The 12,092-nt window shown below is 36.3% G+C and overlaps 1 protein-coding gene across 1 annotated transcript; it reads left to right on the top strand.

Annotated features, from left to right (window-relative positions):
- The first annotated feature begins 5,099 nt into the window (after positions 1 to 5,099).
- Positions 5,100 to 5,957, top strand: LOC145982167 (uncharacterized). The gene has a single exon (XM_083115734.1). It carries the CDS (start codon positions 5,100 to 5,102, stop codon positions 5,955 to 5,957), a length of 858 nt encoding a protein of 285 aa, XP_082971860.1.
- The last annotated feature ends 6,135 nt before the right edge of the window (positions 5,958 to 12,092 follow it).

Genomic DNA, 12,092 nt, shown 5'->3' with positions numbered 1-12,092 from the left:
ACATGAAGATTGTACGGGAGCCAATTCCGCAAGGTTTATTTTAGGTAGGTTACAATCTCAGTGCATCGAAGCATATTGTTGTTGGTCTGGATCCTTCGAAAGAATTTTCGGCACTTGTGCGGGTGTTTAAATGTGGCCAACATGGAGCAGTACTGAACGTGGATGAGTGGAACACACTGATGAACGTACAAATGATCGTTGATGATTATTTTGAAAATGACAGTGTGAAAAGTGTGTCTAATATGAAACTTGGTCTGAACTTGAGCGTGCGTTTTTGGACTTTCCATGGGAAGAAAGTTATGAGTTTGGAGCCAGTTTCCAACGTTGAACATAATTTGTGTGTATGTCTTACCAAAAGTGGGTGGGAGAGTTTACTCAGCCTCCGGCCTTGTGTGGATCACGCAGTAGTTACGCTGCAGAGAAATCTGTAGCTCAATGGTATGAAAGCTACTTATCAAGATGTGCAGAAAATGTGAGTGAAAGGTGTGATGCTTGCCGAGACGATTCCCCGATTCACCGATGTTGAATTGAATTGAATTTAAAATTTTGGGTGCGTCAGCACTAAGGCTATTTTGCACCCGTCACATTATACGGGGTCCAACCCCTTATCGTTACAAATAGCAACTCTATCGTTGCAGAACTAAAATCATAAAATATTTAAATGTTCTGACTTTTATTAAAAGCTGAGGCTGTACAGGGGCACTCAGCACACATAAGGACAAAAGAACAGGACAACATGAACAAAATTATACTGGCCATGGGGCCAGTCGCCAGAGCCTCGTTAGTCTTCAGTCCAGGGTGTACTAACGTGGAAGTGAGGTTGACATTTGGGTATACTACGTGGAAGGTCACCCCTTACACCCCGATTCACCGATGTATCGAACCTGATTTCATTGAGGAGCATAAAGGCCTATGTTTGGAGACTTTTAAGGGTGACTGTGCAGGCATTGATGGTGATAGGTTGCTACTTGAGGTGGAGCAATTTTGCAAGGAAATGACAATCCGTGTGCTGTCTCCTATGTTGCTGGGGCGTGCAAAGACTATTGAAGCACCCGACTTTTTTTAATTTCAACTAGAATTGAATTGAATTGAATAGAATTTAAAATTTTGGGAGCGTCAGCACTTAGGCTATTTTGCTCCCGTCACAATATACGGGGGTCAGCCACTTACCATTACAAATAACTACCCTAACGTTGCATAACTAAAAAATTTAAAATGTTCTGACTTCTGTTAAAAGCTGAGGCTGTAAAGGGGCACTCAGCACACATAAGGACAAAAGAACAGGACAATACAAACAAAATTATACTGACCATGGGGCCAGTCGCCAGAGCCTCGTTAGTCTTCAGTCCAGGGTGTACTAACGTGGAAGTGAGGTTGACATTTGGGTGTACTATGTGGAAGGTCACCCCTTACACCCCAATTTCAACTAGAAAACCCTATGAAATGTGTGTGTAATAAAGGCATTATGAAGTGAATAAAATATAAAATTCCAATTGTCTGCGTTATATCTGTTCTCACTTGATTCCAATATTGTAATATAATCTACTTTTGTTGCTATTTCATGTACGTAGTGTAGGCGGTATTTTTCTAGAGTAGCTCTTTCACATTGATCAGTTTTGCTTCATTGTGCGAGAGATTCGCTAGAATTTGAATTTGAATTTAAAATTTTGGGAGCGTCAGCACTTAGGCTAATTTGCTCCCGTCACATTATACGGGGTCCAGCCCCTTACCATTACAAATTACAACTCAAACGTTGCATAACTAAAAACTTTAAAACCTTAAAATGTTCTGACTTGTTAAAAGCTGAGGCTGTACACGCGCACTCAGCACACACATGGACATAAAACAGGACAACACACACAAAATTATACTGGCCATAGCGCCAGTCGCCAGAGCCTCGTTAGTATCTTGTCCAGGGTGCACTACGTGGGAGAGATTCGCTAGAAAATGCAACGCGCGGGCCCCACTTCGTATTTGCGCTAGCGACCCAACTGAATGGGATAGTTGGTTATTTTTAGAACTTTCCTTACAAAGTAAAAGTATGAGTCGAGTACAGTAGAGGGGCAAAGTACAAATTTAGGAACTAGCTAAGTGAATATCGATTGGAAGATAAAATGTTTATCTTTTCCAAGGGATTCACTGCTGAGGTAGTGCTCAGATCTTCATCTGCTTTTGCTTATCGAGAAATGGAGTGAGTCAAGCTTGACGTAGAGTAAGCCCCATGTATCTGGAATAGTTCTATTTCCGTGCAGGAATTGCTGAAGTAAGGTGCAGTGTTTTGTGTGTGGTACAAATCTTTGTTTCGATAGTTTCAAAGTTCTGGAGTTGCTTATTCTACAGCAGAATTGTGCTTTGAAGAGAGAAATATGGGTAAGTTGATATTATGAATATTATTTTTTGAAAAATATGCTGCATTTAGTACTTTACCTTATACTTTAATAGTAAAATAATATGATATATGTATGTGAAAAGTAAAATAACTGACGGTTTCAACAACGAATATGTTTTTGAGGTTAACGGAGAAATCAGGTCTCTATACATTTATGTACGTAAGATTACCAGTATTTATATCGCGTTATATTGATTGAAATGTTCTATTTTACTTAGCGTTTTGTGCCTCTTGGCTAATTTGTGAAGATGGAGATGAGGGATGAAATTGATGACTGAACATTTACAAATAAACATGCCCGAGCGGGATTCGAACCAGGGACCCCTAGCGTCGCAGCGCGATGTGTTAACCACTCGGCCACGGGTTTCGGCATGTGACGTTCGAGATTCAATGTTCGAACATTGATCGGGCATGAAAGGATAACTGGATTTTACAACATTTGCTGTATTATATCACCACTTATATTTTCCACAGCGGTTAACCTATTTGGTAGACAAAATGTCGCAAAATAAAATTCATATATCTGTATAAGGAAAACAATGATAAATTTGAGGGTCCGTACTGGTGAACTATAATATGTTATGTATTTAACTTCACATTGTATTTTAATTATCGGTTATTTTATCTTTCTATCTCTTGGGTTAATCGTAGCGATGAAGAAGACGTAATGATGGGAAATACTTGAAAGTCACATAAAGTTCGAACCTACCCCACCAACGAAGTGTTATACTAGTAATTTTAATTTTTTGGGATGTTTTTTAATTGGGGTGTAGAATTGATCGGGATTATTATTATTAGAATAAATAATACAACTATGAAATATACAAGTGACGGTTTATACATGCATTTGTAGCTTACCGGGGTATAGAAGATAGTTTTTATAAATTTTTGTAGTGCAATATGTGTTGTCTGAAATTTCTGTTGAGCTTTCTTATTGAATTGAATTTAAAATTTTGGGAGCGTCAGCACTTAGGCTATTTTGCTCCCGTCACATTATACGGGGGCCAGCCCCTTACCATTACAAATAACAACTCTAACGTTGCATAACTAAAAAAATTAAAATGTTCTGACTTCTGTTAAAAGCTGAGGCTGTAAACGGGCACTCAGCACACATAAGGACAAAAGAGAACAATACAAACAAAATTATACTGGCCATAGTGCCAGTCGCCAGAGCCTCGTTAGTCTTCAGTCGAGGGTGCACTAACGTAGAAGTGAGGTTGACATTTGGGTGTACTACGTGGAAGGTCACCCCTTACACCCCGCTTTCTTATTGAAATACTATTTTAAGTCTACTTTACGCACATTCATTAAAAGGTGACGATGTTACTGCTACACCTTCGGGGAGGTCTGTATTGTTACAATTTGATCTCACAAATTTTTATCTAAAACTGGTGGGGGTTGTATCAAGTTTCTAGTATACTTATGTGAACATTTCTCGATTGGTATATTACATCGTCCACGGTTTTGTTTGCAGATTATATATCCGATCTGATGCTGACTCAGAATATTCTACAAGAAATTGTAGAGTATGCCGGAGATGACGATGGGGAGGGAGTGTCAACGCAGCAGGTCGTAAGGCAAATAGACTGTGTGGTTGATAATGTAGAAGAACCGGATAATGTTCTACATTGTTCCCTTCATGATAATAAGTGGGATAGTTCATATGTACAGGAGTTGAAACTCGGGAGTATGTCCAATGAGAAATTAGAGGTAATTCCGAGCACTCAGAAGATTCTCAATGAAATTGAAGATTTTATTGGTTTACAAATTTCACTTCAAGATTCTTTTATTTCGGGTCAGATGACAGATAATCATCGCGGGCTGAAAATCGAGGCAGAGTTTGTTGAAGAGTTATTATCTTATATCAAGACAATACCTCACAAGTTCGATATCTACTGCATTTGCCATAATATGAAAGGATATGATAGTCACTTTCTATTACAGACATTGATTACCGAATTCAATATTCATCCTGACATTATTATGAATGGATCCAAGATTATTTTAATGCAAACAGGGTATATTACATTTCTGGACTCTTTGAACTTTCTACCTATGCCTCTGTCTAGCCTACCAAAAGCATTCGATCTGCCACCCGGGAAGAAGAAAGATTTCTACCCTCATTATTTCAACAAAGTAGAGAACAGATCACACTGTGGAGAGTTACCGGATGTAAAATATTACGCACCGGAACGTATGAAGCTAGAAGAAAGAGAGCTATTTTTGCTATGGTACAGAGAACAGAAAGACAAAAATTATGTTTTTAATGCTGAACATTTACTGCGTAAATGACGTGGATATACTACGGTTGGCATGTCTGAAGTTTCGCGACACCTTCCTTGAAGAAAGTGGTATTGATGTATGGCGGGAAGGTGTAACAATATCTGGAGTTTGCAACCTGCTTTACAGAAGAAAGTTTTTACAGGAAAAAACAATCGGTGTGATACCATCACATGGATATCGTTGGGGTGATACACAGTCGATTGCAGCTATAGAGTGGCTTATTTACGAAGAAAAGACGAGGGGAGTGCTTATTCAACATGCTGGGAATGGTTTAGAGAAGAAAATTGATGGACTCAAAGTTGATGGCTTTTACATTGATAATGAAGGTAATGGTCATATCCTGCAATTTCATGGATGTTATTATCATTTCTGTGAAAGATGCTTCGGTAAAAAAGCAGGGAGAGCTAACGTAGAAGGGGGCGATACAATGTATGCTCGAAGAGAGATAACAGAGAGAGTTACCGAACGATTGAAGCGAAGTGGAAACCAAGTGGAAATGATGTGGGAATGCGGCTGGGAGAGGCTGAAAAGGGATACTCTTGAGATTAGGGAGTATGTGAAGAATCACCCTATGACCATAAAGAAACCTCTGGATCCACGATCAAGTCTGACTGGTGGACGCACAAATGCGACAAAACTATATTACAGAGCCAGCGAGGGTGAAAAGGTCAACTATATTGACGTGTGTTCATTGTATCCATATATATGTAAGTATGGAAAATACCCTGTAGGACATCCAAAAATCTACGTTGGTGATGCCTGTCCTCCTGTTGAAGAAGTCGAGGGTTTGGTGATGTGCACAGTTTTACCTCCACGTGACCTGTATCACCCTGTGTTACCAATGAAAATGAAGGGGAAACTGTTTTTTACCTTATGTAGATCATGTGTAGAACAAAACAATCAGGGAGACTGCAATCATAATTCTGAAAAGAGGTCCCTCACAGGTACGTGGGTTGCCGATGAACTGCGAAAAGCTGTAGAGAAAGGATACATAGTGACAAAGATGCATGAGGTGTGGCAGTATGCAGTAACATGTTTTGATTCGGAAACTAAAGAAGGTGGTTTATTTGTGGGTTATATAGATAAATGTCTTAAAATGAAGCAGGAAGCAAGCGGCTGGCCATCAAAATGTACAACAGAGAAAGAAAAGGCTGAATTTATATCAGAGTACTACAAGAGAGAGGGTATATCTCTGGAATATGATAAAATTGAGAAAAACCCAGGGAAACGTAGTCTTGCCAAACTGATGCTAAACAGTTTTTGGGGTAAATTCGGGCAGATCTAATTTACCCAAAACATTAATTACATCACAACCATCTGATCTCTATGATAAACTTGTGAATCCATCTATCTGCGTCAACTCAATATTACCAATTCATGAAAATTCCTTCGTTGTGAACTGATAGCATGTAGATGAAGCAGTCGGTGAAATGGGTACTGTGAATGTAGTAATTGCTGCATATACTACAGCAGGGGCAAGACTTTATCTCTACAAATATTTGGAGGAATTAAATGAACGTGTCATATAGTATGACACTGACAGCATTATCTATTCAACACAGTCTGGAGAAGATCACCCTGAAATTGGAAACTGTCTAGGTCAAATGACTGATGAGCTGGAAACATATGGTGTTGGAAGTTATATTACAGAATTTGTCTCCACAGGACCAAAATCATATGCATATAATGTAAAAAACCCACCACAAAAGTTGAAACCACAGTTTGCACGGTAAAAGGTATCTCCCTAAACTACGAAAATATGAAGGTTGTTAACATGTCATCATTGAAGAACTTGGTACTTCATGATACCCCTTCAATTTCTGTTCATAATGAGAAGAAAATCTGCAGAACTAAGGACTTCAAAATATTTAACAGACCCGAAACCAAGATTTTACGAGTAGTATACACTAAGAGAAAAATTGTTGAAGATTTAAACACTCTTCCTTTCGGATATCTTTGGCCTCAAAAGAAACAACGTATCAAGTAATACGACAGAACCTTACTTGAATGTGACCAAGACACACCTCCAAAAACATTAGAATATATTTCTTGTAAATAATCTTACTATATATTATTAACATGGATACTAAATGGATACACCCATTTTCCATGATTCTCGCCGGTCCATCGGGATGTGGAAAGTCAAACTTTGTGTCTAAAATCTTAGTCCACAGTGAAACTTTAGTAAATGTAAAGTTTATGAACATCACTTGGTGTTATGGTGAGTGGCAACCTTTATACAACACAGTTTCGTCAGATATTGAATTTTGTAAAGGACTTCCCAGTATGGAGAGATATAAATCAGAAGAAGGACCTCATATGATTATTCTCGATGATTTGATGAGAGAATCTGACGGTAGAGTAGTAGATGTTTTCACAAAAGGTTGCCATCACAGAAATATTAGTGTAATATATATTTTTAACTCAAAATATATTCCACCAGAGAAAAGGGTGCCGAGATATATCACTTAATTGCCATTATTTAGTATGTTTTAAAAATCCCAGAAATAAAGCACAGATTAATCATCTCTCTTCTCAAATATATCCTGAGAATAGAAAATTCTTAGTGGAGTTATACAAGGATGCAACATCTTCACCATATGGATTCCTTTTTATTGATCTCAAACAGACCACACCAGAGAAATTACGGTACCGAACATGTGTTTTTCCTAACGACCAATATAATTATGTTAAATAAGTATGTTAAAATCTGAGAAGAAATGTCATCTTGTTAGAATGTCTCCTGGTATAAAGAACAGGGAATTACTCAGGATACTAACTACATGTAAACCTTCTGTACGGCGTATTATCTTAAAAAATGCCGATGAGTCATTAGTTTATGATGTTTGTGAATGTACACACAACACCTTAAAAGGTAATGTTCCCTTAAAACCGAGCCAGAAAAAAACAACTTGCTCGTTATAAACAGGTGTTGAGAAAGATACTCAAGCGTGGTGTATCCTGGAAGAAGAAAAAGAAATATATAGTTCAATCAGGTGCTTTTTACCATATTTAATTGGTCCTTTAATTAGTGGTATTTTTTCGAATCTTTTTTAAATAATGGAACATGCAAACAAAATGATTTTGGTACCACAAGACACTTTGGAAAAAATTAACCATCAGCAACATCATCATGGTACATCGCTCTCGAGTTTAGATAAGGAAATGAATAAAATTCTCCAGAAACGAAATATACCTGACGAAGAAAAATGGGATATGTACCAACACATTCTAAACAGATACCTTCATTTTACCAAAAAGTTGAACGAACCTATCGAGCTTCCTATAATTTCAAAATCAATACAGCATCAAGACAGTAGACAAAATAAGACAGAGATAGAGCAACAAATCAACGAAAGTTTAGATCCATTTTATGACGAAATAATGGTTACTATTCCAAAAAAAAATCATTCAAAAGCAGAATTATTGTACCGTCGTCTAAAGACTAGCCATGGAATTAGCTGGAATTCTCAAGGAAAAAACCGAAATTTACAATAAAAATATCCCAGGAAGTAATATTGTTGATCTTATAAGTGATGTAGTGAGAAATCGGCAGAATAGTAATCCTAGAGGTCACGAATATTTCTCTCAATTTCTAGCTGATGTAAATATTTCTCAGGAGGTTGTTGGTAATTCTCGTCGTTGGAAAATAATAGAGAAATTGAAAGCAGGATCAAGTAAAAAACCACCTGTTGAAAAAAATAATCCCGGTACTTGGCTGAAGTATTAATAACTGCAGTACCATTTATATTATTCACAAGCTATGAATTTTACTTTGAGGAACACTTAGTACAACATCTCGAATCCTGCAGGATATTCTACTGTAGATCGGTTATGGGAAGCAAAAGGGAAGAAATTAACAAAAATTTGAATTTGAATTTGAATTTAAAATTTTGGGAGCGTCAGCACTTAGGCTAATTTGCTCCCGTCACATTATACGGGGTCCAGCCCCTTACCATTACAAATTACAACTCAAACGTTGCATAACTAAAAACTTTAAAACCTTAAAATGTTCTGACTTCTGTTAAAAGCTGAGGCTGTAAACGCGCACTCAGCACACACAAGGACATAAAACAGGACAACACACACAAAATTATACTGGCCATAGTGCCAGTCGCCAGAGCCTCGTTAGTCTCTTGTCCAGGGTGCACTACGTGGAAGTGAGGTTGACTTTTGGGTGCACTACGTGGAAGCAGCACCCCTTACACCCCGAAATATAACAAAAAGGAAGTTGAGAAATGGTTACAGGGACAAGAAACTTACACACTGCATAAACAAAGAAGAATAAAATTTCAACGTAACCGATATATTTTTAATAACATAGATGATTTATGGCAAGCAGATCTTGTTGACTTGAGAAGTCTTAGTTCTCAAAATAATAATTACAAGTATTTATTAACAGTCATTGATACATTCTCGAAATATTCATGGGCAATCCCTCTACTCAATAAAACAAACATCAGTATAATGAGCGCTTTCGCACTTATTTTAAAACAAGCGGGAGGTAGGAAACCAATCACCATACAAACAGATAAAGGGGCCGAATTTATTAATTCCACTGTTTAAAAATTCTTCAGAGAAAATAACATTCACCATTATACCACAAAAAACCCTGATGTAAAAGCCAGTATTATTGAAAGATTCAATAGAACCCTCAAACAGAAAATGTGGAAGTATTTCACGGCAAAACAGTCATCTCGTTACATTGATGAATTACCTAAAATGTTAAAATCCTATAATAATGCAAAACACACAAGTATTAAAATGGCACCTAAAGACGTAAAATGAAATAATGTTCTCGAGGTGTGGAAAAATCTACGAAATAGCAGAGTAAGACAAAAAACTGTGAAATATGCTAGAAACTCACTTCAAATTGGAGACTATGTTAGAAATTCTAGAGAAACATCGAGATTTGAAAAAGGTTACATAGGAAAGTGGTCAGAGGAAATTTTTAAAGTTCATACTGTCATTTCACGCACTCCTACAGTGTACAGAATTCAAGATTTAAACAAGGATGTTATTGATGGAACATTTTATGCTGAAGAACTTCAGAAAGTACAGCCAGTAGAGTTTAAAATTGATAAAATATTAAAGACAAGTGGAAAAGGCAGCAGAAGAACGTTGTTTGTTAAATGGAGAGGATATCCTGATACCGTACTCTAGTTTAAAGAAGCTAATATGAATTCAGCATTTTATTTAACAGTGCCCAGTAACAGTTCTATGAATATATTTCCAGAAAACACTATGACGGTATCAGAATGAGTACCAACCATAATGTGAAAAATAAAATAATTTTATTACTCGAAATTTACGATTTGAGGTCGTATTTGGTGGTTTACATTAGTGGAAAATTAATTTACATCACTTTGGCTCTGTTATAACTGAGATACGTATGTAAACTTCAAACATATAAAATATTTTGATAAATCAGCGGTGAAATCTGGTTAGTGAAGTATCACGAAAATTGCCAATTTATGCATAATCACACGTATGTTTGGTTTCAACAGCTTTTATTTGCTCTTTCATTACTATATGGGTGCGAACATGTATTTAAAATGTATTATTAGCATGTACAAACCATTTGAAATTAATTTTGGTTGATTTTCGACAATAACTTACGATTTGCTATAAGGAGCGCCTTGAATAGTAATCCTGAAGTTGTGAAGTAATCCTAAAATTGTGAAACATAGCCAACTCACATAAAGGGAAAAATCTAAGTTGCGCTTAAATAACCTTTTTCCCACCAAAGTTGTAAAACTTACAATAACTGAAAAAGGTAAAAAGAAAATACATAAACATGTGATAGAATATTGTAATATCTATTTTATTGTATCTAATTTATTTTACATGTGTTCTCATGCATAATATCTGTACAATTCAATAATTGTCATTTGAAAAGTATTCGCAAGTTTGTATTCTGTGCAGAAAGTTGTAACAGTGTGAGTTTGGATACACTGCTTCATCTGAAAGATCAACCTCGACTGGCATGGAGTCGCTAAAAGTTTTGGGAAAATGAAATTGGAACAATTTAATTATAACGTGAAGATTCATCGATCCAATGTGATATAGCAGCGCAGAGAAGTACAATATTTGCATGTAATACTTGAAATTGCGTCGCAAAGTGCATAAAAGATCAAAAGGACGTTAAAATAGTGACCCGATGGAATCACGCAAAATGGCAGCCATCTTCGTTTGAAATTGAATATTCAGATAAGTATTATACGCATGTAGCTACATAAACGAAAGGCCTATTTCAAATTTATGAAAAATTAACTTGCTTGGAATGTGGAAAATCTGTAGAACATTAAAAGACACTTAATTTGTCTTGGTTGGTTCTTCTATACAATCGAGCGTTTAGTGTAAATCGTCTCGTAGAAAATCTTATAACTTGGAACAATTTTCATATGCATATAAGTTGACTTCAGATCGCGACCAATATGTAAAATAACTTGAATTACAAAGATGTGATATCGAAATGTAAAATTTCACTTGATTATTTGAATGTATGCTTTATATAGTGTATGAACGAATATTTAGTGCTTGTGAAATTTATTTATAATACACTGTTTATTAATAATTAACATGTGGTAATTTCATTATTTCTGCCAAAGTTAACAGAGTTATTTGAAGGTTAAGTTGATATATACAAATATTTGGATTGAACTTATGGAAATCTTATGACTTGGAATATGATAACGATTAATTAATCCCTTTTTAAAAAATGTATGACCGTGACATTCTGTAAGCCGAGGAAGAGCGTCATAACACATTATCTAATTTTACAACTAAACTACCCAAAGAAATAGAACTTGAAGGATCATGGGAAGTTGCTGCAGTTGAAATTCATTATTCGAATTTTTTATACAACATAACAGAGAGACAAAACATAATATACTATAATCTCGACGCAAATGTGGATGATTGGAAGAAAGTAAAAATACAGGCAGGGTATTATAGGGACATGAGACAGTTAGTAACTGCAATCCGAAACACAGCTATACCTTTCGATATTTCTCTTCTCGATGATCAACATATTCTTTTAAGACAAAATGCAGAAATGTCTAGAGACAACAAAAATGCTATATTATCCACTGAAATCAGATTTTCCCCAAAACTCGCAGAACAATTGGGTTTTGATCCTTTTAAGAGTATCGAACTTGACGGAAATCAACGTATACATTCATCTTCTCCTGCAAATCTAGCTCTCGGTGTTCCACAACAAATGTTCCTTTACTGTGATATATTGGAGCATCAAATTGTAGGAGACGTTCGCACCTCTCCTAAAAATAGTGGGCACAAATATTCGCCATTTCGTTTTCGGAAGTGATGCTCACATCGAGTTTCACTCTCCACAGTATATCCCAGTTATGAAGAAGCAATTTGATAATTTGGAAATAGATATTAGAGATCATACCGGCCA

The sequence above is a fragment of the Lepisma saccharinum genome (assembly GCF_977018435.1).
Source record: "Lepisma saccharinum chromosome 12 unlocalized genomic scaffold, izLepSacc3.1 SUPER_12_unloc_1, whole genome shotgun sequence".
NCBI lineage: Eukaryota > Metazoa > Arthropoda > Insecta > Zygentoma > Lepismatidae > Lepisma > Lepisma saccharinum.
Note: the sequence above shows the minus strand (reverse complement) of the source record. Positions and strands in the feature narration are given on the sequence as shown.

Coding starts and splice junctions, on each gene's coding strand:
- LOC145982167 (XM_083115734.1), top strand. CDS start 5,100: ATGTATGCTCGAAGAGAGATAACAGAGAGAGTTACCGAACGATTGAAG.